This window comes from Myotis yumanensis, unplaced genomic scaffold, assembly GCF_028538775.1.
Source record: "Myotis yumanensis isolate MYYU_CA2020_CCGP unplaced genomic scaffold, mMyoYum1.0.hap1 SCAF_11, whole genome shotgun sequence".
Lineage (NCBI taxonomy): Eukaryota > Metazoa > Chordata > Mammalia > Chiroptera > Vespertilionidae > Myotis > Myotis yumanensis.
Window position 1 is genome coordinate 9,546,982 of NW_027223762.1, and position 24,131 is coordinate 9,571,112.

The following is a 24,131-nucleotide window of genomic DNA, read 5'->3' on the forward strand; positions in this document are numbered from 1 at the left end:
GAGCAGGGCCAGCCTGGAGGGCTTCCCAAGTACAAGCGCTGGACGCGAGAAGGTCAAGGTCACGGAGGAAGGGAGGTCAGGTGGGTGGAGCCCAGAGAGGCCTGAGGTCTGGGGAGACAGGAAGGCCCCTCAGGGAGGAGGCGAGGCCGAAGCTGAGTCCAGAGGAGCCCCTGCGCTTGAAGATCGAAATGCTCATTTGTAGCCATTTTAAATGTGACTTCCCTGTCCTCACTATGGGCACAGGTCACCATTGTGGGCGACATGTTCCCCGCTCCAGCCCCAGGGCGGACACCTCCCCAGGAGCCACAGGACAGACCTAGGGACGCCCAGTCATGCCCTGCTCTCCGCTCAGCGCACCAGCAGGGCCGCTCCTGGGTGCCAGGTCGCACACGAAACCCTAGACAAGATGGGCTGTGCCGTCCGGGAGCCCAGGGTCTGGCGGGGAGACACTGTAGAGCAGCTGAGTGGCAGAGCAGGTGACGCAGACGGCGGGGGCCGGGGGGGGGGGGGGGGCGTGCAGAGGCTCGCAGCCCGGTGCTCATTCCAGGGGAGGGGCATCCGCGTGGGTTTTGAACCAAGAATGGGATGGGATTGGCCAGGCAGACAGTGGGGCGACGGGAGAGGAGCGAGTGTGAGGCCCGGGACAGCAGGTGACTCTGCAGCTGCGATGCCAAGTGCGAGGTGAGCGTGGAGGGGATGAGGCCTCTGCAGGGGCGAGGGGGCAGGAGCCAGATCACAGGGCTGTGTTTCCGGCCTGGGGGTGTCATGGTCAGATTTGCGTTTGTGAAGATGCTATTCAGACTGGGAGGCGGAGGGCGGGTCTCAGAGCAGCCTCTCCCAACCAGCGGCTGGTTCCCCTTCCGCTCAGCTGCCCGGAGCCCCTGTCCTCCAGGCCCAGGCTCCAGGCCGACCCCCACTTGGTCCACATGTTCTTCCTTCACATGTGCAGACCTTTGGTGAAGCTGCCGCAGCTCCTTTCCCCTGGCCTTCCCTTATTTAGTTCCACAATCGTCTTCTTCCTCAGATGAGGGCAAGACCAGCCCACAGGAGGCTTGTCGAGGTGCCGCATGTCATCCTGGAAATCCGCCCACTAACCTGAGAAGCAGGTGCCATGCGTATCCCCATTTTACAGATGAAGAAACTGAGGCCCAGAGAAGTTGTGTAGCCGATAGATCTGGGATTCAAATAGCGGTCTGACTCCAGAGCTCATGCTAATCTGTGAGGAAGGACAGTGAAATCTCAGGGCTGGCACTGTGGGTAGGCGTGGAAGAAATAGGGATGCGGAGTACATGTGAGTGAGTGTGTGTGTGTGTGTGTGCGCACGCACATCTATTAGAAACACTTGTAACTGGCCACAGGATCTTCCCGAGGTAGACACACCCACCTGGGACAGGTACCTGAGTCACAGGCACTCCCTCCCGCCCCTGCGAGGGGGCTGAGTCTGCTGGAGTGAGGCCTTGTAAAGAAGAGCACACGAGGCTGCCGGGAAGCTCAGAGCCTGTGCTGAGCCTCTGGCCCGGCCTCAGCATCCCTCTGTAGCCCCATCCGAGTCCCCTTGACAGTCCGGGGTGACCACCCTGCAGGAAAAGGAGCTGTGGCTTTCTTTGGAGAATGTGAAGGCCAGGGCTGCGTAACAAGCACGCCTGGCCTGTATCCAGGCCAGAGGGAAAACCCAGCGGATCCAGTGGAGGAGCGCCCCAGGCTTGGGGGAGGAAGGAGGATCTTTTGAGCAGAACACACCTAGTCGGGTGCTGGGGTTGCAGCCTCCCAAGTCCAGAGCCACTTCCCACCCCGGGGAGCGGGCCCTGGAGGAGCGGTTCCCTCGCCTGCTCCGGGCTGCGAGGAGCTCTCAGGGAGGGCTGGAGCCCGCTGCACTCACTGGCCCGATGGGCTGCAGGCCCCGTCAGAGAGGACAGGGGACCTTCATCTTTGGAGACGGCAGAGGTGCCACCCTCCCTGCCAGCACTTCCCAACACGCTCCCCGGGTCCAGAGGGAGGAAGTGCGCAGCCTCAGGGAAGAGATGCCTCCTCATCACACCAATAGGACAGAGACCTGGCGCTCTGCCTCCCAGCCACAGCGCAGCAACACCTTGAACTCTATGGTCTCTGTTCCTATGGAATGAAAGTGGATGGACAGGTTGATTTCACAAGCCCCGTGCACAGGCTCTGGGTTCCCGTCCGTCTCCCTCCCCAGGGGAGGCCGACAGGACCTGAGTGGCACAGATCCTGGACGTAGGGGCACCCACTAGACTTCAACGCACTAGCCAAGCCAGACGCCTCTCCTCTCCTTCCCGGTGAAGCGGGGCGTTTGTGGGTGGCAGTCTGCCTCTTTCCTGGTGGAATAGACAGGTGTGTCTGGAAAACCAGATAACAAGAGGAGAGACTCACACATCTCAGAGGCTGGCAGGATGAGGCGAGCCAGGCCATCCCCAAGTCACCGTGGGTGGGCCAGGGCCTGGGGGAGCTGCCAAAGTCCTCGGGACCCAAGTATTCCTCTGCGGCTGAGTGGAATGCCCGTGTCTGGCATCGGGTCCCCGGGGCCTCCAGCCACTCCCCAAAGATCCTTTGCCCCGGGCCCCCTCTTCTCCAGGGGTGCCCCCCACCGGGTGCACCCCCCACCGGGTGCCTGGAGGAGCAGAGCCACAGCTATAGGCCATAGGGACAGTGGTGCTCTCCACTCCTGGACAGCACCTGTGTGCCTCCATGCAATCCCTGTGCTCCCCAGCCATGCAGGCACCACCTTGTCCCAGCCCTCTCCCTGGCTCAGACTCTGGGCAAGACGAGGGAAGCCTGCTAGTCCCATTACACCCATCGCTCACTTGCAGCCATAGGCTCCACTGACCTTCCATCTACTCAACACCCCTCCTCACAGGTGATCTTGGGGTTCTCAGGACCACATGTCACATGCATTTCAGTGCGTGCATATGCGTGTACATAGGTGTGTGTGTGTGTGTGTGTGTGTGTGTGTGCGCGCGGTGTGCACGTGTGCATCCTGAAGTCCCACCTCAGCAGGTCACTGAGTAGTTTGAGCTCCTCCGCTGAGGACTCAGAGGCAGGAGGGCTGGCCAGAGGACGAGACACAATGGCTGGGGCCTTGGGAGAAGGAGAGCAGCCCTACTGTGGCCTCGTCGGCCTGGCCCTGGCTGTGGCCCAGGGTCACCTCCGCGAGCACCAAGGGCATGAGGAGGACAGGCCAGACAGGTGCATGTAGGAATGAAGGCAGAGGCAGCAAAGACTTAGAGGTTGACCAGATGACCTGGGGTGTTCAGGATTTCTGTGGTTTCGAGCGATCACATAAGGAACTATTTGTATACTTAACCACGCCACACCGGCATGGACATCCATCCCCACAGCAGACGGCTAGGTGGTTGTCACTTTCGAAATTGCACACACCGTATACCTGTGGGTTTGAGAAAGGGCTCTGCTCAGACTCTGCACACCTTCCCCTCTCAGCTGCCGGGGCTGCAGGCCCCTGTGGGTGAGCCATTCTGTGGGGATGGACACTTGCTCAGGCAGCAAGTAGCAGCTGCCCCTGCCCTGCCAGGCCATATCTGTGCTTTCATGGCCCTGGGTGGCCAGCGCCCACCCAGAGAGAGTTCTCTGAAGCAGGCATTTCAGGCACTGCGGGTAGAGCAGTCTCGCGGGAAGGGTGTTCCCCATGGGACTCTAGACCTCACCCGGTTCAGCCTCTTGTTTTGCAGAAGAGGAGCCTGAGGGCCAGAGAGGTCAAGGCTGTGCCCGTCAGTGACAGCGCCACGGCACCCAGGTCCCCGAGCTCCCTGCTAACAGGAGGTGGCCTCTCTGGGGCCAGCCTGCTCGCTTGCTGGACACTCCATACCCTACTGCCAGCCACAGGGCACCCAGGGGACCAGGCAGGAGATCTTGGCCCCTGGCTGCCTCAGGAGTCGGGGCGGGGGGGTAGGTCATTTTCCAGGACCGTGGCTGAACCCAGCCCGGGCAGAACTAGGCTCGGTGAGAGGCGGGGCTGGCCAGGGGGGCTGAGACGGGTGCCAAGCTGATCGATCGCCTCTGAGAAACCTGCCTCCTGACTCGCTGCTCCGGTGTCTTTCTTCCTGTACTGCTGTGACTTTTGCTTCATCTTATCTGTTTCCTTCCAGGTCCAGCTTTAGGGTGCGGCCGCCAGGCCTTAGGAGCCTTTGCAATGGTTTTTTGTATTCCTGTAGACACCAGATATAAACATATTTATATATTTGTGTCCCTCCCCTGCTCCCCCCAGTTCACAAGCCCGATGCACACTCTACACGCAGGCCACTCTGACCTCTGACCCCGTGTTCCATGTGGCAGGAGGGCCCCGCCCCGGGCCAGGTCCCAGGTCATGGCTGCTGGCTGTCTGTGGCGGAAGTCCTTGGTTGTTCCCCCCTCCCCTCCTCCCAGCTCTAACCATTCTGTCCGTCTGTCTCGTCTCGTCCTCAGTTTCAAAGCAATGTCATGAAGGGCTTCCTCCTCGTGCCTAAAAGGAAACAATATGCTTTTGGAAAGAGGTGGGGTTGGAGTCAGTGTCCGGGGCAGCGTGGGGCCCTCAGTCTCGGGGTGTTCAAGGACGTCTCCGGAGGGGCTGTGAGCGCAGCCCGTGGGGAGCCTCGGTCACGCCGGAGAATCTCCCGTCGGAGGCAGACGGGTCCCAGGCCCGGGGCCTGCTGGCCGTGTTGGCGGAGACGCCGGGCCAGCAGCGGGGCCGAACCGTATTGTTTCCCTTTGCGGCCAGTCCTGGTCCTCGTCCCCATCCTCCGCTCATGCTTTTTGATTTGCATCTTTTTTTTTGCATGGACATGCCGAGTAGTGATAAGCAGGGCTTTCTGTTCTTTTTTGGGCGTCTCTGGTCAGACTCTTCTCTTTCAGATCCCGCGTGAGGTCGTTAGGTTCAGGCGTGTCCTTGCCGTGTCCCTAAAGTGAAGGGCGTGACCGAGGCATGCAGGGAGCCCTAGCCCTGTGAGGAGCGGCCGAGGCCGCGGGCGGCAGGTAAGGACACCTGGTCTCTGTGCCTAGGTCGGTGCAAGACGGCAGCCAGAGCGGCCGGGAGAAGCTGGAGCTGGTCCTGTCCGACCTGCAGGCGGACGTCCTGGAGCTGCTGCTGGAGTTCGTGTACACGGGCTCCCTGGTCATCGACTCGGCCAACGCCAAGACGCTGCTGGAGGCGGCCAGCAAGTTCCAGTTCCACACCTTCTGCAGAGTTTGCGTGTCCTTCCTGGGTGAGCCGGGAGTGCCGGGGGCGGAAGTCCTTGGTTGTTCCCCCTCCTCGTGCCTTTTAGGCACCTGGGGAAACAGGGGTGGTGGGAGGAAATTCAAAACAGCAAGGGTTTAGGGGGGAGGGCTGTGTGTGCACCCCCTGCAGGTGCGGTTTTAAGATGATAATTCGGGTACCTGTATGCAAAGGCCTTTGCTCACCAGCATGGACGGAGGGCGCCTCTGCATCGCTCTCCCAGGCCCAGGCAGCTTTGTGAGGACAAATGGGGCCACAGGGGTCATGTGATGGTTCGTTCATGGGGAGCCTGGGCCCTGGCCTCCCAGCCCTGGCCTCTAAACGCGGAACAAGGAGCCACACACTTTATATCCCTCTACCACGTGGAATACCTGCACCACACCAGGTGGCCACACAAGTCTATGTGGGCTGTCCCTTGGACACGCAGACCTGCTGTCCGGGCTGGGGATCTGAGTGTCAGGGACCCCTAGCCGGAGAACACACTTATTCTACAGCTTGGAGCTGCCCGGCTTCGGGGAGAGCAGGGGGAGGGTGGGGGAGGGTTGAGTCACCAGAATCTGTGGCCTGAGCGTTGAGTGCAGCCAGAGAACTAGGGGCTGAGCCTAGGGACAGGAGGCCACGGGGGGGAGGGGGATAGAGCAATTTAGAAGGGCCAGGAACCACAGCCTCAGAGTTAGGCTCCCGAAAGTACGAGCGTCCTGGGACCCAGACATTTCTAGGCTAGAATAGCCGTTAGTGGGTCTCAGGGGAGTGACTAGGCTGAGCCCAGTTCTACAGGTCGGCGGGGTGGACTGAGGCCCGTGGGCGATGGTGGGTGGCATAGATGGGGTGTTACTGCTCCCATGACTCTGAAGTAGGAGTGTGTGACCCAGGCACGCCCTTCACACTGACGGGAGACACCATAGGTCTCTAGTGTGACCCCACCCCCTGCCCCGTGGCCCACAGGCAGTGAGGAAGCTCCGCACCTCACAGTCCTCTGCTGGGACCCGCAGGAGCAGAGGGAGGGCCTGGGACAGGCAGTGGGAGGTGGGACAGAGGGGAACCCCGGACATGGACACAGGAAGTGGGCTCATGGGGACCCTGGCCATGGGCTCAGAGAAGGACCCAGAGGGACAGGCAGCGGGCACAGGTAGCTCCCATCCAGGGCCCCGTGATCAGTGGTCACGTGTTCTCGTCCCCAGAGAAGCAGCTGACGGCCAGCAACTGCCTGGGGGTGCTGGCCATGGCGGAGGCCATGCAGTGCAGCGAGCTCTACCACATGGCCAAGGCCTTCGCGCTGCAGATCTTCCCCGAGGTGGCGGCCCAGGAGGAGATTCTCGGCATCGCCAAGGACGACTTCATCGCCTACATCTCCAACGACAGCCTCAACACCAAGGCCGAGGAGCTGGTGTACGAGACCGTCATCAAGTGGATCAAGAAGGACCCTGCGTCCCGCGCACAGGTGAGGCCTGCCCCTCCTTCCAGCCCAGCCCCGCTCGGGCGCCTGGGCAAGGAGGCAGGAAGGTAGAGGAGGCAGGGCTGCCCGTGGGGCCGGCCACAGGGAGGCTGGAACTGCTCGGGGGGCAGCAGACGGGCGAAGGGAGGAGTGAGAGATGCAGACTCGGGCCCCTGGTTCTCCAGGGCTGGCATTCCACTGGCAGGAGACCCACGCTGACCAAGAGACCATGGGATCCGGGGGACAAGGTCAGGGCCCTTCGGGGAGAAGCGTGCCCAAGCCTGGGCACCTGGCGCTCCCCTGAGCTCAGACCAGCAGGAGGAGCACCCATGCTCTGGTTCCTGGGAAGGTGGAGGGCAACCACCGCACACGGGACCCAGGAAGCGAGGCCCTGGGAGCGGGCAGCTGGAGCAATCAGGGCCAGGGCCAGGCAGGAGGAAAGCGGGCAGGGTCCCAGGGGCGCCTGAGTCCCAGGACACCAAGCACATCCCAGCAGGATCTCGGGGCCCGAAAGCGCCGCTGGAGGCCCCTCAGAATGGAGCTGCCTCGGCTCCCACATGGGAGGACCCCTGGGAGCCAGTGTAGCTGCACAGGTGCCACAGCCACGGGCTCACACACGGCGTCCCTGTGCCTCCTCCCTCCCTCTCTCCCCCACCAAGGCCTCCCTAGCCTCCAGGATGCCTAGTCACCCCTGAGGGGTCCTGCCTCCAGCCTCCTCCAGATTCATTCCCACCCTGCAGCCTCCGCACAGTGGCAGGTCCAGGCGCCAGGCTGAGGCCATGGGACGCCCTAAAGGGGTTTGTCTGTTGGTGTTGGGGAGATGCAGGTTCTGACGGTTGTGATTTGCAAGCTTGTCAGTCATCATCTCCTTTCCAAAGCTGATGGCCACCAGCTTCCCTGGGCCCTCCCACCTGCTGCTGGGTGCCTGCCCCATGCACACCTCTCCGAGGGCCGGGCCGTCCATCTCAGCCCCCGCAGCCTGGCCTGGAGCAGAGGCCCGTGCTGGGGTGGAGGTGGGAGCGAGGTGCTGCTGAGACAGATGGACGGTCTTCCCCAGGCTCAGCTGCCGTCGGCCAGACCGCCCCCACCCGGTTCCTTCCTCTCGTCACCCCCCAGCTGCTGGGAGCTGCCTTTTTTTGTTGTTGTTCTCACCCGAGGATATTTTTCCAGTGATTCTTAGAGAGAGTGGAAGGGAGGGGGAGGGACAGAGAGAAAAACATTGACGTGAGAGAGACACACCGATCGGTTGCCTCCCACATGAGGCCCAACCAGGGCCAGGGATCAAGCCTGCAATCGAAGTCCATGCCCTTGACCGGAATCGAACCCGGGACCTTTCAGTTCACAGGCCGGCGCTCTATCCACTGAGCCACACCGGCCAGGGCTGGGGGCTGCCTTCTCTCTCTGCCGAGGCGGGGTGGGCGAGGGGCTGTCCTCCCAGCCAGACACAGACTGAACCACCCCGGCGTGCAGTCTCAGGACACACGCAGGGCTGGCCCGTCTGCACGGTCTGAGCCGACCCCGTGTCCCCTGGCCCCAGTACGCAGCGGAGCTCCTGGCGGTGGTGCGCCTCCCCTTCATCCACCCCAGCTACCTGCTCAACGTGGTTGACAACGAGGAGCTGATCAAGTCGTCGGAAGCGTGCCGGGACCTGGTCAACGAGGCCAAGCGCTACCACATGCTCCCCCACGCCCGCCAGGAGATGCAGACGCCCCGAACCCGGCCCCGCCTCTCCGCAGGTATTGGGGGGACGTGCCCCCACCCCTGCAGGTGTCCTGGGGTGGGCCTGACTCCGGGGGGTCCCCCAGAGAGGCCCTGGGTGCAGATGCTGCGAGGGTGGGAGGTGGCGGGGGAGGGCCCCAAGTGTGTCCGTCTGTGTCCCGGCAGGTGTGGCTGAAGTCATCGTCTTGGTTGGGGGCCGTCAGATGGTGGGGATGACTCAGCGCTCACTGGTGGCCGTCACCTGCTGGAACCCACAGAACAACAAGTGGTACCCCTTGGCCTCACTGCCTTTCTACGACCGCGAGTTCTTCAGTGTAGTGAGTGCCGGGGACAACATCTACCTCTCAGGTGAGGCCCTCGGGCGGCTGGGGATGGGCGTGGGCTTCCCGGGGCACCTTCCCGCACAGCAGGGCTGAGGACGGCCCCGGCTGGGAGTGTTGACTCCCAGGCTCCTCCAGATCTGAGCGGGCCTGCCTGGTGCGGGCCCTCCTCACCACCCCCCCCCCCCACCTGCTCTCTGGACCTCCCCCCGCTGCAGGTGGGATGGAGTCAGGGGTGACGCTGGCCGACGTCTGGTGCTACATGTCCCTGCTGGACAACTGGAACCTCGTCTCCAGAATGACGGTCCCCCGCTGTCGGCACAACAGCCTGGTCTACGACGGGAAGATTTACACCCTCGGGGGGCTCGGTGTGGCCGGCAACGTGGACCACGTGGAGAGGTGATGGGGCCACGGTCACAACGGGGGGTGAGGGGACATCCTCTGAAATTCACCAAAAGCTAAAATCCCACTGCTCCTCCTTCCCAACACCCACCCCCCGAGCCACTAGAGCCTGGACGTTTGTAAGGCGATGCCCAGGCTCTCCGAACACAGCAGAGTGAGAGGACTGGGGAGGGGAGGTAGAAGGCCCACAGCTGCCAGCCGCTGACATGGGACACTCTTGTCCCAGCAGCCCCTCCTGGTGGCCGACAAGTGGGACCCTGAGACCAGGGGTGGGAGGCACAGGTGGGGCTTAGCTGGCGGGAAGGCACTGGGACTGGACTCGCTAGAATTTAAGGGGAAGCAGGAACCCTTGGCCCAAATGTGTGCCCTTCCCGTGGCTATGCCTCTGTGTCCCTGCCAAGTGTGGGGTTACACACCTGGGAGCCCCCTTTCTCCCTCCATCCCGCACAGACCAGGAGATCCGCTTCTGACACGCCTTCGGGGCAGTCCTGCTTTTAGGAAAACAGATGCCCCAGAGAGTGACGAGTTAGGCTGAGCTGGCCCCAAGTTCCAGCCCAGGACACAGCCAAGATCCCCGGAGCCCTTTCCCGCGGCCTCCCCGCACCCCAGCCCACCTCCCCGCCCACGTCACCAACTGCCTCCGACAGCAGATATCCCCGCGTGACAGCCTTTTGCCCAGGGAGCCACACTTACCCCTCAGTGTGTACCTTTCCCTCGCTGGCTAATTGGACACTTGACAAATGTTCCGGCGAAGATGGTTCCAGAGTGAGACGGGCCGGTGTGCTCACTACGGGCGTTTAACTCCCCCCGTGGAGCCCAGCGTTGGCTCGGAAACAGCATTTAATTGTCATATTGACTCGGAGATCACGGGGAATCCCGTGTGATGATGAGATGCTGATCCTGCCGTGGACCCCGGGCCAGCGCCGATGCTGACAGCCTTCGGCGGGCCCACTGCACGGCCACCACGCCCAGGCCTTCCAGAAGCCCAGCTTCCACTCATTTGTCATCCGGTAATAAGCGCATGAAGCGGAGACATTTTCGAGGTCGGAGTAAACTGAGCTAGAGCTGTCATCCCGGCTTGCTGCTGTCAGCTATTTTTAATCTCCTAAGACGTTGAGTACTCGTTTTGCAAACTTACACTTGTTGATAAATACAGGGATTTGTTTGAGGATCAAATACACCAGGAGCCGAATACGTTCCACTGCCCTTGGGCCCGGGAGCAGTTCTCCCCGACCTGGGAACAGGCTCTCCCGGCTTCCCCCGGGGGTGGGCACAGAGGGACCAGACACCCTGGCACTCAGGTGACGGAGGAGCAGCCCGGGACAACAGGGTGCCCTTTGTCAGCCACCTGGGTCTGCCAGCTGCCGTGTAGGGATTGGACGCAGACTTGAGGACCCCTGGGTGGTGTGAGTGCAAGTGAGGGGGAGGGTGCAGGGTTCCCAAGGGGCAGAGCCGAGCCCTTTGGGCAAGTCAAGTGCTGTGGCACATGGTGGCAATGATGAGAAACAGGGTGCTTTGTTCCCCAGGAAGCACTAATGGTACAAATTGCTCTTATATTGATAATGAATGCGATATATGATGCATTATAATTATACTAGAGGCCCAGTGCACGAAGTTCGTGTACTCAGGGGGGGTCCCTCAGCCTGGCCTGCACCCTCTTGCAGTCTGGGAGCCCTTGGGGGATGTCTGACTGACGGCAGTCAGACATCCTTAGCGCTGCCGCGGAGGCGGGAGGGGCTCCCACCACTGCCGCTGCGCTCGCCAGCCGTGAGCCTGGCTTCTGGCTGAGCAGCGCTCCCCCTGTGGGAGCGCACTGACCACCAGGGGGCAGCTCCTGCGTTGAGCATCTGCCCCCTGGTGGTCAGTGCACATCATAACGACTGGTCGACCAGTCGACTGTCTGCCCCCTGGTGGTCAGTGCACATCATAGTGAGCGGTTGAGCAGCCTTAGCATATCATTAGTATATTATGCTTTGATTGGTTGAATGTCTCACCGGATGACCAGACACTTAGCATATTAGGCTTTTATTATATAGGATTACATTGCTGTATTACAGGAATAGAGCAAGATTATGTAATTATAGATTAAAACAATAGTACAATAGACAAACATACATGATATCATTACATAAATCACTGGGTCTAATATTTTATAGCCATATATCACAGAGCTGTGGTTACTGAATAAATGATAGCATAGTGGAGCGCCGCACTCCTCAGGGTCATTTGCATGTCATTAGCATATCCTCCAGGGTGTGAGGGGACTGAGGGCTGTGGCTTGGCAATCAGCCACCTGGATTACCAAGCTCTAGGGAGAGTTGCCTTTGGCGGAACGTGCCTTTATACCGAAAGCCACACAATCCCCGACCGACTCCAACCCCTTCTCAAGAGCTCTTTGGATCTCTGCCATCCTGGCTTAAAAAACAGACACCTGAACTTCTGACAAGAAGACACTTACTGCATCACCAATTAGCACATCTTCAAGTGGGGCTAATTCAGTCAAGCCCTGCTGCCCTGTCAGGACCTCCGCCTCTTCTCAGATGCCGAGTCTGCACAAGCCCAGAGCTGGATGTACCACAGTGGCCCCCTCGTCCCCCTCCCCGAGCCAGGGGCTGTCTTCCGGGTTCACTGAGCTGTGACCGGGTTACGGCTCATGCTCCAAGGAGGTGCATGGGAACAAGTGGACCCAGGGTGCTCCCGGGAGAGAGGTGCTGGGGCCCCGAGAGCGGAGCAGCGAGCCCGCAGCGGAGGTCCGCCCTGGGTCCCGGGCACATGGAAAAGCAGCCAGCAGTGTGGACGGGCCAGCGCTGAGCGGTCTGGAGCGAGTGCTGGTGAGGTCAGCGCACGAGGAACACAGCACGGACGCTGAGACCTGGGCCCAGGAAGAAAGACCTGAAAGATCCCAGAGCCGTGTGAGCTCGGGCTGTGCCAGGGGTGCCCAGGGCAGGAAGCAGACGGTGGTGCGCCCGCTATCTGCTGCCTCCGTGCGGCCGCTGCCCCGCACCGGGCCCACTCTGACCCTGGGGTCGTTCTCTCCTCTCTCGGCAGGTATGACACCATCACCAACCAGTGGGAGGCCGTGGCCCCGCTGCCCAAGGCCGTGCACTCTGCAGCAGCCACCGTCTGCGGCGGCAAGATCTACGTGTTCGGTGGCGTGAATGAGGCGGGCCGCGCCGCGGGCGTCCTCCAGTCTTTCGTTCCACAGACCAACACGTGGAGCTTCATCGAATCCCCAATGATCGGTGAGAACCAGCGTCTCCTCGGCCCAGGGCAGTGCAGCGTCCCCACCTTGTCCTTTCACTGGGTCTCAATAGCCCGGGCCCAGAGGGCGGGCTCAGCCCAATGCTCCCGTGAACCCAAGGCCAGGGGCGGGAGGGGCAGGCGAACCCCAGCCCACGTGCAGCTGCGGATCCCACCCCCTGCACAAGCTATTCCATGTGCAGGTGCCTCCTGGCCCTGGGCCCTGTCCACAGGCCGGTCAGTGGCACGGGAGGCCTTTCCAGCTCCCTTCCCCTGGGGGGATCCCTGGGGAAGAAAAGGGGAGAGAAGGCCAGATCAACACCCTGACCTGCCTGGCCTGCTCTCCCCACAGACAACAAGTACGCGCCCGCCGTCACCCTCAACGGCTTCGTGTTCATCCTGGGTGGGGCTTACGCCAGAGCCACCACCATCTACGACCCGGAAAAAGGGAACATAAAGGCGGGCCCCAACATGAATCACTCTCGCCAGTTCTGCAGGTGAGCAGGCGGGCGATTCGGCCAAGGTGGGAAGGAGGAGGGGAGGGGGGCGGGATAGTAGGAGAGGTTTGAGTGCAATGCCTGACCGCCATTCATTGACCAAAGGGAGTCCCGGGCCCAGAGCAGCAGCCCCGACAAACACAGGTGTGGGCATTGGTGCCCCAGCAGAGTGTGAAGTGTCCGGGGCAGCCCCTGGCCCAGAGCCCAGCCCCATCTCCAAGCCAGAAATGAAGGGCTTCCTACGGGGACCTGCCCGGGTCCTTCCAGGCCACCCTTCCCTGGGTGGGAGGGGAGGGTGGGGCTGCAGGTCAGCTTTCCCCCAGGACCACCTGCCCATTGCAGACAGAGGCAGCGCCAAGCCCTACCGGGGACAAGCAGCTTCTGGGGGTGCCGATGGTGCCATGATCCTGGTGGCCCTTTGGAGCCGGGCCCAGCAAGTGGCACCCGGAGTCTCAAAGCTGCCTTGGCAGAAACACACATGAACCAGCCCCCCCTCCCCCAGGACAACATGGGAGAGGTCAGTGTGTGGCTTGGTTCCCAGTCATCCTGGCCCCCGTGGCCCAGGAAAACTAACTCCCCTGGGCAGTGAGACACAGACCGGCGCCTCCACCCCTTTTTCCTGGACTAAGAGGAACGAGGACAACGAAAGAGCCCCAAGACCCCCTTTTAGCATTTCCTTAACAGATAGCGTCTGAAGACAGCTCAGCCCCTGCAGAGGTGGTCACCAATCCTCAGTGTGGACAGCATTCATGCACTATGCAGAGCCCACTATTTGTGCGGCATAGCCAAAAAAGCTAAAAGCTGCTGCAAGCCTGTGGTGTGACCTTGGAGAGGGAACGCCCCCCCACCCCCGCCCACCCTCCCCGAGGTCCTATCCATGAACCAGGCAGTGGGACAGGACGACTGCTGAGTGCCTGGCCGCACGGAGGTCCCAGTTCTCCTCATGTCGCACACTCTAATGGTGGCATGCGCAGGGCAGCTCCGACTGCACTCCCCCCTGATAAGGAGCTGGAGTTTGAGCAGGGCTTATGGGAGGACTCCAGACCTCACCTGAGACTCAACGCGGGCGCAGAAAGACAAAATGCTGGGGGGAGGTTTGAGCTGGGTCTTGCAAGAGAAGCAGGGAGAAGCTGTGCCCCAAGGGGAGGAGTGTGGGGCCCTGATGGCGGAGCAACCGAGGGACCTTGGGTGTCTGCTGAGCAGTCTAGACCAGTGATGGCGAACCTATGACACACGTGTCAGAGATGACACGCGAACTCATTTTTTTGGTTGGTTTTTCTTTGTTAAATGGCATTTAAATGTATAAAATAAATATCAAAAATATAAGTTTTTGTTTTACTATGGTTGCAAATATCAAAAAAATTCTATATGTGACACGGCACCAGAGTTAAGTCAGGGTTTTTCAAAATGCTGACACGCTGAGCTCAAAAGGTTCGCCATCACTGGTCTAGGCTGATATGCTCTGTTGGAGGCTCGGAACTTCAGAAAGGGGTGGAGACGTGCAAAGGGTATCTGTTCAGCCGACAGCCAAGAAGAAATGGCCATTCGCCCAAGTGAGCGAGCAGTCAGGGCTAGATGCGTGGGTCTGCGTGAGGGGCGGTTAAAAGGAGGAAGTGCAGACGGGACAGCGTGGGGAGCTCACAGGAGGGACCGCTGGCTGAGCCCCAGGACCAAGCCTGGAGCGAGGCGCGGGGACCACATGGTAACCCCGCAGGAGCTCCCGGGCCGCAGTCATGGGTGGGCAGCCGCGCCTGCCCCGCGGTTAAGGAGCCGCAGCAGGAAGCTGCGACTCTGAGCCTCGGCCAGGGTGCAAACCGCACTCACAGAGCCGAGCTCAGTTATACGGGCTCCTGTCTGCCGCCTCCTATTGAGTCCCGTGCCCACGGGATCTGAGCGGTAGGAAGGCCCGGTTTGGGCATCAGGAAATGCGGAGACGCGCTGAGCTGAGCCGAGCGCCTGTACAGGCGGCTGTTCATCTTCAGTGAGTCCCGCAGGCCCTGGGCACCCAGCATGCACGTGTCACCCCAGCTCCAAGGGGAGTGCCGCATGGCGTCCTGATCGGCGGTGGGGAAAGATGTTTTCCTGGTAGAGCTGAGGTCAGAGGGCAGAGGAGAGCAGCCAGGTCCCGTGTGGCTTTTGCAAAAGGGCAGCAGCAGCGGCCACACACCGGGAGGGAGGCTCTGTCTCCAGGTCCACGTGGAAGCTCCATGGCTGACGCTCTCCCCGCTTCCCCCGGCAGTGCTGTGGTGCTCGACGGCAAGATCTATGCGACGGGGGGCATCGTCAGCAGCGAGGGGCCGGCGCTGGGCAACATGGAGGCCTACGAGCCCGCCACCAACACCTGGACCCTCCTCCCCCACATGCCCTGCCCCGTGTTCAGACACGGCTGCGTCGTGATAAAGAAATACATTCAGAGCGGCTGACGTCGGCGGGACAGCCACGCGAGACCGTGGATGAGTCTGGTGAGGCACGTGCTCCTCACAGGATCAGTTTTCAGCAACACCCACAAGAGGCCGACAGACACACCCGGGGGACTGGCTGCGCTCGGCATTCGGATCCTCTGCATCGAATGTCCTGTCGGAAGTCGTCCTTGCCTGTGGGGGACCCGGGCTTAGCTCGGACCACAGGGACTGACCTTCCAGGGCGACCTCGGGCTCCGCGGAAGGACTTGCTCTGACGGAGGCGCTCGCTCTGCCCGGTGCAATAGAGTCTCACATATTTTTCAACTGGGAGAGAGCAGCTGCTTTTTCCTTCCTGCAGAGCAAGCCGGACCCCTAGACCACCACAGATCAGTTATCCTATAACAATAGTAGGCGTCAGGCTCCCTTGGGATAAGATCAAAGTGTCCTTATCACTTTGATTCCTGTTTTGTTTTTAACCAGCCTACACTTCCAGTGGCCGAGAGCAGAGGGCAGGATGCGCAGCGCAGGGCCCGCTGTGGCCGGAGCTGCCGCAGGGGCAGCCGTGGGATCCGTTGGGAGAGCGTCTGTCCTCCCCAGGTTCTCCTACCATGTTTTTGCTGCAGAAGGGCCAGATGATCGTGCTAGCTTTCTCTTATCCAATATGAAGTATTTAGATTTCCAAGGCGTTTTCTTGATAAACAAAAGGCTATTTTTAAGTACGGAGAGGAGGCGGCCAGGCCGGGGAGCAGGCGGGAGCTCCGGAGCTCTGAGGAGGCCGTGCCGGGGTGGCACGGGCTCTAGTTTTTCTACGTGCAGAAGAGAGGAGCTCGCCTGGGTGGCACAGAGGCACCCGTTTTATTTTTAGAGAAAGTAACTCCCAGACAGCCCCCTACGAGCGGTGCCTCCTGGGGACATCGTCCAATAAAGAGGCTGTTCTAGCAGGAAACAACCAGCTCCCTCCTGGGGGGAAGGCTGAGGCCCCGGGCCGGCGGGGCGGAGGACGGGAGGACGTGTCCACAGAGCACGGGGGACTATTTTTGATATTTATATTCGTAGCTCTATAGCACGGCACCTGCCACCACGCGCTCAGGGTGGGGCAGCCTTCGTAGACGAGCCATGACAGCCGAGGCCTGGGGCGTGGGCAGAATCTTCTAGCAGCATATTAACCTGAGACAGGGAAGCCAGGAGGGCGGCCACACGGGGCTCCAAGGAGAAAGGCCTGCCCGCCAAGGCCGCCCTCAGACCCGCACACCTCACGAGAGGGTCAGTGTCCACGCCGGGGCAGGAAGAAGGCCGCCGCTGCTGCGCTGTTTAGTTGAAGTTGGTACCAAATACACATTTACCATTTTTATATCTGGAAAGTCAACTTGCATTTCATGATTTAAAAAAATAAAATAATAAAAAGCCACTGGTAAGGAGCAAAGGCCAGGCCACGCTTCCCGTCTCTCCGCGAGGACGACCGAGTCTCATGCTCGCACGGACAGGTGTGGCTCCCACTCGGACGAGACACCGAGCTTCGTGATGCAGTTTTTAATATTATTTATTCTTTTAAAAAGTAATAAGCACAAAACTACATACGTTGTATGTCATTTACAGTATTTATGTCAAACAGGGTGCAAGTGTGAACCCAAGGACTGGAGCACAAATTTCTAACTGCCCGGGGCAGGGCTAACGTTCGCGTTGGTGTGCGTCTGCCTCCAAAGGAGGTGTTAGCGGTCAGCAGGACTCAACACAGGTGGCACTGAAATTCCGTTTCTCTCCTCACTGATCACACTGGAGCAAAACTGGCTATTTCTGTGAATGATATAAACAGGGTTCTCTGTAATGGTATTGTACATAGTATATGTTTATCGTTAAGTTCTTGTTATATTATAATAAATATATTTATAGATCTAGACCCGGAAGTCCATGTAATGTCTTCGTGTGCCTTCATCCTGGCCACGGTGATGAGAAAGCCCAGTGTGGGTCCTTCTCCCTCGTGGGCTCCGTCACAGACCTGCACGCAGACCTCGATGAGGAAAAAGGATAGGACTCCTGGGCAGGAAGGACGTCAAGAATAAAGGGCAATTAAAGGCCAAAATGAAAGGGACTTGCAAGCAGTCGGGAATGACTCTGAGGATCTCCCTTCAGTTGTCAGTGTTTTTTTTTTTTAATGTTTTTATTGATTTTAAAGAGGGAGGGAGAGGGAGAGGGAGAAATATGAGAAACATCGACTGGCTGCCTCCCACACCACACAACCACCACCAGGGATTGAGCCTGAAACCAGGGCATGCGTCCCGACTGGGAATAGAACCAGCAACCTCTTGGTGCGTGGGTCAGTGCTCAACCACTGAGCCACACCGGCTGGGCATAAGTGCTCTATTGTACTAGTGCAACCAGACGCTTCAAAGTTAGCTTCCCCCTGGTCTAACCCCCGTGCCTGGCATCCTTATTGAGGGTCTGCCAAAGCCACCTGGCCACTCCAACTCCTCAGCCCGAGAAGAAACACAACATACGTCCTCCAGAAGAACAGCAAGGCGTGGCTTCTATCGTAAAATTCAGACTCGGTGGCCTCCCCGCCTTCCGTCACCCCCGAGGCTGTTGGCTAGCACGTCACATAGACAGACTTGGCTAAGGAGGCCCATGCAAGGCTTCCCAAGGCGAACGGGTAATCCACCAGGCGGGATTGCACCCTCGTGCAGGGGAAGATGTTGAGGAGGAGAAGGTGGGGTTATCAGCATTTCTTAATCCGCAAACCTCCTCAGGACCTAGTGTCTCTTTGCCGGAAAACAATCTGGAAAAACTGGGTTGGGGTGGGTGAGCATGGGAGCCCAGAGCGCCTGGCTGAGGCCTTCGATGCCAAGTGAGTATCTGCCAGGACCTCTTCAGAAGCACGGGTCCTAGAGGAAAGGAAGGAGAGCTGGAGGGTCCCCGCTGTGAAGAGCTGAAATATAGCCTGTCATCAAACCCAAGCAATAGTTCTCTCAGCTCCTTCCTGTCCACTCTACTTCCCGAAATCAAGGGAAACACGTTCCCTGGTCTGTGAAGAGCCCATGTCCTTCACACGGCACTCCGGGGTGGTAAGCACATCCCATTTCCCGTGCCGGACACGTGTCCACTCGGCTAGGAGCCCAAGAGGCTGGGGGGTCTCTCCTGCTGGACTCGGGGTGCTACCGTCAGAACTAGCGTGGATGGTAAGCAGGTGACTGTGACAGCCTCAGACAGGAGGCGGCTCACAGTGTGTGTGTGTGTGTGTGTGTGTGTGTGAGAGAGAGAGAGAGAGAGAGAAAATTTTAAAAAACACATAGCCAAAACAAGACTAAGTGAGGAAAAATGCTTGCAGTTCCTGTGACAAAGGACTAATGTCTTTATTTAAGGGCCCATGTAATTCAATAAGAACGTTTTAAGTGGTTCCAACTGTTAAATAGGTCATAAAGAGACCCCACGAGAAGAAAACATTGCTAGTAAACACTCAACAAAAAAGTTCAACACTGGTAGTCTTTTAAATAATGACACTTAAAATAACGAGGTAACATCTTGACCTGCTAAATCAGCTTGCTTACCAAAGCTAAAGACAAAGAGTGGGAGGGGGCCTGGAGGATGGGGAAGCCTCGAGGCGTGCCAAGGGCTTTGTGAGCGGAAACGGCCCTTTTCAGAAGCCATGTGGCAAGTGCCTGTCTCAAAAGCCTGAAGAGCACCTGACCCGGGAAACCCACGTCTGGGCATCGATAGGAAATGATACAAACTCCGGGTGAGTCCCGGCTGACCTCCATTCACTGACGTTCATATCTGTCAGACACCGCGCTGAGCACTGAGAGCCCAGGACCCTCACAATCCGCGAGACGGGCACCAAAAACATGCAGCCACGGAGAAAACATCGGCCGAGGAAGAAAAGCAAGATCCATACTGTATATGACTGTGGTTATGGAAGGTATGTACGTAAAGATACGTAAAATATTTACAGAAAAGTGAAGGTTCACAGTCATAAACTACCAATAGTTGTCCCAATGGGATTGTGGGCAATTTTTCTTCCTTCTTCCTTCCATCTAAAATGTATATAAAGTGATGGCATTACTCTTATAATAAAGATATTTTTTTTTTTGAATGGGGAATGAGGGACAGAAAGTAATCGTTCCCCTACAGCCTAAGAAACTGTCAAAGATTACTTCCTACTCTGGGCACCATAAGCAAAGTTAGGGTTCAGAATAAAATAACAAAGAATGACATACAAGAAAATGATGCCAGTAATAAACAAGATTGTTTTCTAAAAAAACCTAAAGGCTTGGGAGTGAATGGATTATCTTTCAGCGCATGGAAAACAAGAACATCAACACTCAATCTCAGGCCAATGAAGATGAAAAGGACAAAACGAAGGAGGGATGCATATGTGAGTGCTGAAACTCTGAGTGAGCGACCAAGATCCTCGTGAAGGTCTGCTCCGATGAAACTCCGCGTATTTATATAACACAATCGCACACATTATCCCATTGCACCCCCTCAATTACCCTGAAAGGCCCAGGTCATCGTCTTCACTCTTTCAAAGGAAATGAGGTCAGAAAAGTTAAGTGACTTATGCAGTCATGGCTACACCAGGCCCTTGTCCTCCATACATCATCGCACTCAATCCTCTAACGATCCTCAGAGGTGGTTCCTCCTGCGCAGGTGAGGCCTCGGGTTAGGCAGAGACAGGGTCTGAGGCCCATCAGGGGTCGGGCCGCCCAGCGAGCCTCCGGAGGGCCTGTGTGGCATCACACAGCCTCTCCACACCTGTGGGCAGGTGCGTAGCTCTTAGGACTCCAAGACTAAGGCTCCTTCCTCCTCCCCACCCTTCTCAGGAATCTGTACTAAAGAGAGTTCTGTGATGTGAGACCGTCAGCTGGGTTAGACACGGTCCTCTTCCGAAGCGAGTTTGGGAATGCCTGGTAAGAGCCTCAGCAACACCTGGCTTCCCCGGCTTGGCTTCACCCAGGAAACCTGGGGGGATGAGAGTCCACTAAAACGCCAGCCCACCCATTGCTGTCTCTCTTGAAACTCCTGTGAGCCTCCCTATGCGATGAACTCTTAAGGGGTTCCTATCCGCCATAACCCCGGCCCGGGAGAGTAACGGGGAGAGCACACCAGCCTGGCTGCACCATCTCAACCCCGAAGGGCACATCGAGACCTCGGTACCCTAGGAGGCAGGAGGCTAAAGTGCTTCCCTCCATACTGAGCATGCTCCGCTGTACGGGATATCACCAAATTGCTCTAAAAGCATTTATCATCCTGCCATAATCAGCGTGTATGGGAGTTTCATTTCCCTACACCCTCACCAATACTAAATCCAGGCAGACTTTAAAATGTTTTTGCTTATATCACAGATGAAAAATATGTTTTGGCCTCTTGTACTTCAATCTGTAAATTTCCTATTTACATCCTTTGTAGCTTGTTGTGTTTTATTTATTACTGAGTTATGTTTTATTTATGGGACCTCTTTATATCTTAGGACCTTTAGTAGCCCTTTCTCAGTTATATAGATGGTAAACATCTCCTCCCAGTTTATCATTTGTCTTGTTGTAAATTTTTTCTTCATTGTAGAGAATCTTAAATTACTATGTAGTCAAATCTAGCTTTTATAGTTTTGAAAGGCTTCCTTTATCCTGAGTATGTAGTTTTTAATTACCTTGTATTTACTTTTAACCTATCTTTTATTTTTCATGTTTCCTTCTTAAATCCACTATCCTGAAATGTTTTTGCGTAGGATATAAAGTAGAGCTCTAACTTCCCCCTACACACACACACACACACACACACACACACACAGATTGCTCTTCCTAATTAATCTCTGTGATCTGAGATACCAACTTCCTCTTGTATTATTCCCATAGATTCAGACCTGTGTAGGGTTTATTAATCTATTGGTCTTATTGCTTCTCTCTCTTTTTATCCTAATATCCTATCTAATAAAAGAGAAACATGGTAATTAGCCGTACATCCGCTACCCTTCCCATTGGCTAATCAGGGCGATATGCAAATTAACTGCCAGCCAAGATGGCTGTCGACAGCCATGCACTGAAGCGAACAGGGAGGCTTGCTTGCTCCAGTGACTGCGGACTCCAACGTTCCCCGCCTGACTTGCCGGCCTCTCAGCTGCAACTCTAAGCAACTATGTTGCAAATATAGAAGCTAAACAAAACCCCAGAAACCTGCTTTTGTCAGCCGGGCTTCAGCCAGCCTGACCGCAACATTGTATCAAATACAGAAGGTAAACAAAGGCCAGAAACCTGCTTTCAGCAGCAGAGGCCTCAGAGCTAAAGCTGGCCCAGAATAAAAAGAAAAAAAGTAGTGGTTGGGAGCTTCAGTCACCCGCCAGCCTGAAAACGGCCCTCAGCCCCTCAGCCAGACTGGCCAGGTACCCCAGTGGGGACCCCCACCCTGATCCAGGACACCCTTAAGGGCAAACCAGCTGGCCCCCACCCATGCACCAGGCCTCTATTCTATATAGTAAACGGGTAATATGCCTCCCGGCACCGGGATCAGCGTGACAGGGGGCAGTGCCCAAACCCCCTGATCGCCCTGCGGCTGTGTGTGTGACAGGGGGCGGGACCACAACCTCCCTATCCGCCCTGCTCTGTTCGTGACAGGGGAAGGCGCCCCAACCCCCTGATCAGCCCTGCTCTGTGCCTGATAGGGGGGAAGCTCCCCAACCCCGATCGCCCTGCGGCTCTGTGTTTGACAGGGTGCGGCGCCCCAACCCCCCAATCGGCTGTACCCTGAGCGTGACTAGGGGTGGCATCGCAACCTCCCGATCCGCCCTGCTCTGTGCATGACAGGGGGCAGCGCCCCAACTCCCCAATCGGCCCTGCTCTGAGCCCGACCAGGGGCTGCACCTAGGGATTGGGCGTGCCCTCTGCCACCCGGGAGCAGGCCTAAGCCAGCAGGTCATTATCTCCTGAGGGGTCCCAGACTACGAGAGGGCACAGGATGGGCTGAGGGACCCCTTCTCCCCACCCCCCCCCCCACCCCGAGTGCACAAATTTTTGTGCACCGGGCCTCTAGTATAATATGCTAATTAGACCAGATGTCCTTCTGGACAACCTCCCGGACAAAGCTGGGGCTGCAAGGGAAGCCAGTGCTGGCAGCCAGGGGAAGGAAGGCCTACTCTTGCACGAATTTCGTGCATCAGGCCTCTAGTAATTTCATAATAAATCTTGATGTTTTCTATGGCAAGTCTCATCCTGTCATTTTTTTAAATGCTATTTTTAAAAAAACTCCCAAAATCTCTAGATTGAGGTATTAACATCTAAATAAGTCTGTTTTAAGATAGGTGTTTACATATTCTTTTTGAAGCTTAATCCTGTTGTTTTATAGTTTTTGTTGCTACTGTGAAGGGGCTTTTTTTGTCCCATGACATTTACTGCTTATTAATAATATATTTAGAAGCTGTTGATCTCTGATAAAAAGAAAAAAGTGTTTTCCCACCTGGGTCAAGGAGCTAACCCAAATGGGGACCCAACTCCGAGAAGTCTGCCTTTCCCACATGATAGCAGAAATAAGAGCACCCAACATCTGCACTCACCTTCCCGAGTTTATCATCCCTGTGCTCTGCTGCCTCTAACATCGGCAGGTCGCCTGGGGTCTTTCCTCATGAAAGCTGAGGGCACGGCCTTTGAGCGGATCAGACCAGATGAATAAGACCATGTTCGCTGCAGGCAAGGACCACGTCCTCCGGCGCCCACAGAACACGCACCCTGATGAGTAGTGACAGGTATCCCGAGCTCCACTGGCAGCCTGAACGTACTTTCAGTATGAAACGTGGGAAGATGAGGCCACAGCTCTGCACATGCTCCAGCCATCCCTGCGGCCTTCAGATGACTAAAGAAACAGTCGTTTTTGTTAAAGGGGCTTCACCTGCTATGCATACGGAATTCCTCCATCTCTGGGACGCTGGCCACTGCTCGAGTGCAAACCTGTGCAGCAGAGGAGCCTTGGGGGCTGGGCATCCTGTTAGTAAAAATCCAACGCTGAGGCTCTGCAGTTCACCCCCTGCTTTCTCTAAGCACCTTTCCATTGCCAGTGCCTTGTTTCAAGCCCTTATCACCCCTTACCTTGGCTGTTGTCATAGCCTCTCTCAGATGGTTATCCTATATAATAAAAGCCTAATATGCAAATTTCCCCCTGGGGCGGTGTTTCGACTGCTTGCAATGATGTGCGCTGACCACAAGGGGGCGGCGTGGAACGTGGCGGGTGTCAGTGAGGCAGCCGGCAGCAGTGGAAGCGCTGCCAGCCCTGATAGGCTCCAACAAGAGCGGGACCACGGTAGGATGGTGGAGCAGGTGAGTGGGTGGTGCCAGGCCAAGGTGAGTGCGAGCAGGGGCCCAGGTGCTGCCCAGGGCCCAGAGATCAGTTGGGACCTGCCCTTCCATGCCAGATGCTCACACTTCGATCGCCGGCCAGGCCTAGGGACTGCACCCATGCACAAATTTCGTGCACCAGGCCTTTAATTTTTAAAATAACAGCTTTAATGGTATATAATTCATATATGCTAAAATTCATCTTTTTAAAGTGTACAATTCATCAGGTTTGAGCAGCCATCAGCACTGTCTAATTTCAGAACACTTTCATCATCTCAAAAAGAAACCTGTTCCCATTAGCAGTCACACCCACCTCCCCAGCCCCAGCCCACAGCAAACACTGATCTCCTTCCTGTGTCTGTGGATTGCCTGTTATGGACAGTTACTGTAAATGGAACCATGCAGTACGTGGTCTCTTCTCTATGCCTCCTTTTGCTTAGCGGAGCGTTCTCAAGCTTCATCTATGTTGTATCGTGTATCAATACTTCACTTCTTTTTATGGCCAAATAATATTCCACTGAACCGGTATATAAAATGGATAGATAACAAAATGGATACATTTAGGATATCCATTCTCAGTCAATGG

General features: G+C 57.3%; 1 protein-coding gene across 1 annotated transcript in view; it reads left to right on the forward strand.

Annotated features, from left to right (window-relative positions):
• KLHL29 (kelch like family member 29) overlaps positions 1-17,133 on the forward strand; it is a 259,907-nt gene extending 242,774 nt beyond the window's left edge. Inside the window, exons 7-14 of the mRNA XM_070428755.1 lie at positions 5,008-5,210; positions 6,403-6,662; positions 8,194-8,392; positions 8,541-8,723; positions 8,914-9,094; positions 12,146-12,339; positions 12,690-12,834; positions 15,074-17,133. Coding sequence (XP_070284856.1) covers positions 5,008-5,210; positions 6,403-6,662; positions 8,194-8,392; positions 8,541-8,723; positions 8,914-9,094; positions 12,146-12,339; positions 12,690-12,834; positions 15,074-15,257 — 1,549 coding nt within the window. The 3' untranslated portion in view covers positions 15,258-17,133. The remainder of the gene's footprint in view (positions 1-5,007; positions 5,211-6,402; positions 6,663-8,193; positions 8,393-8,540; positions 8,724-8,913; positions 9,095-12,145; positions 12,340-12,689; positions 12,835-15,073) is intronic.
• Positions 17,134-24,131: the final 6,998 nt, after the last annotated feature.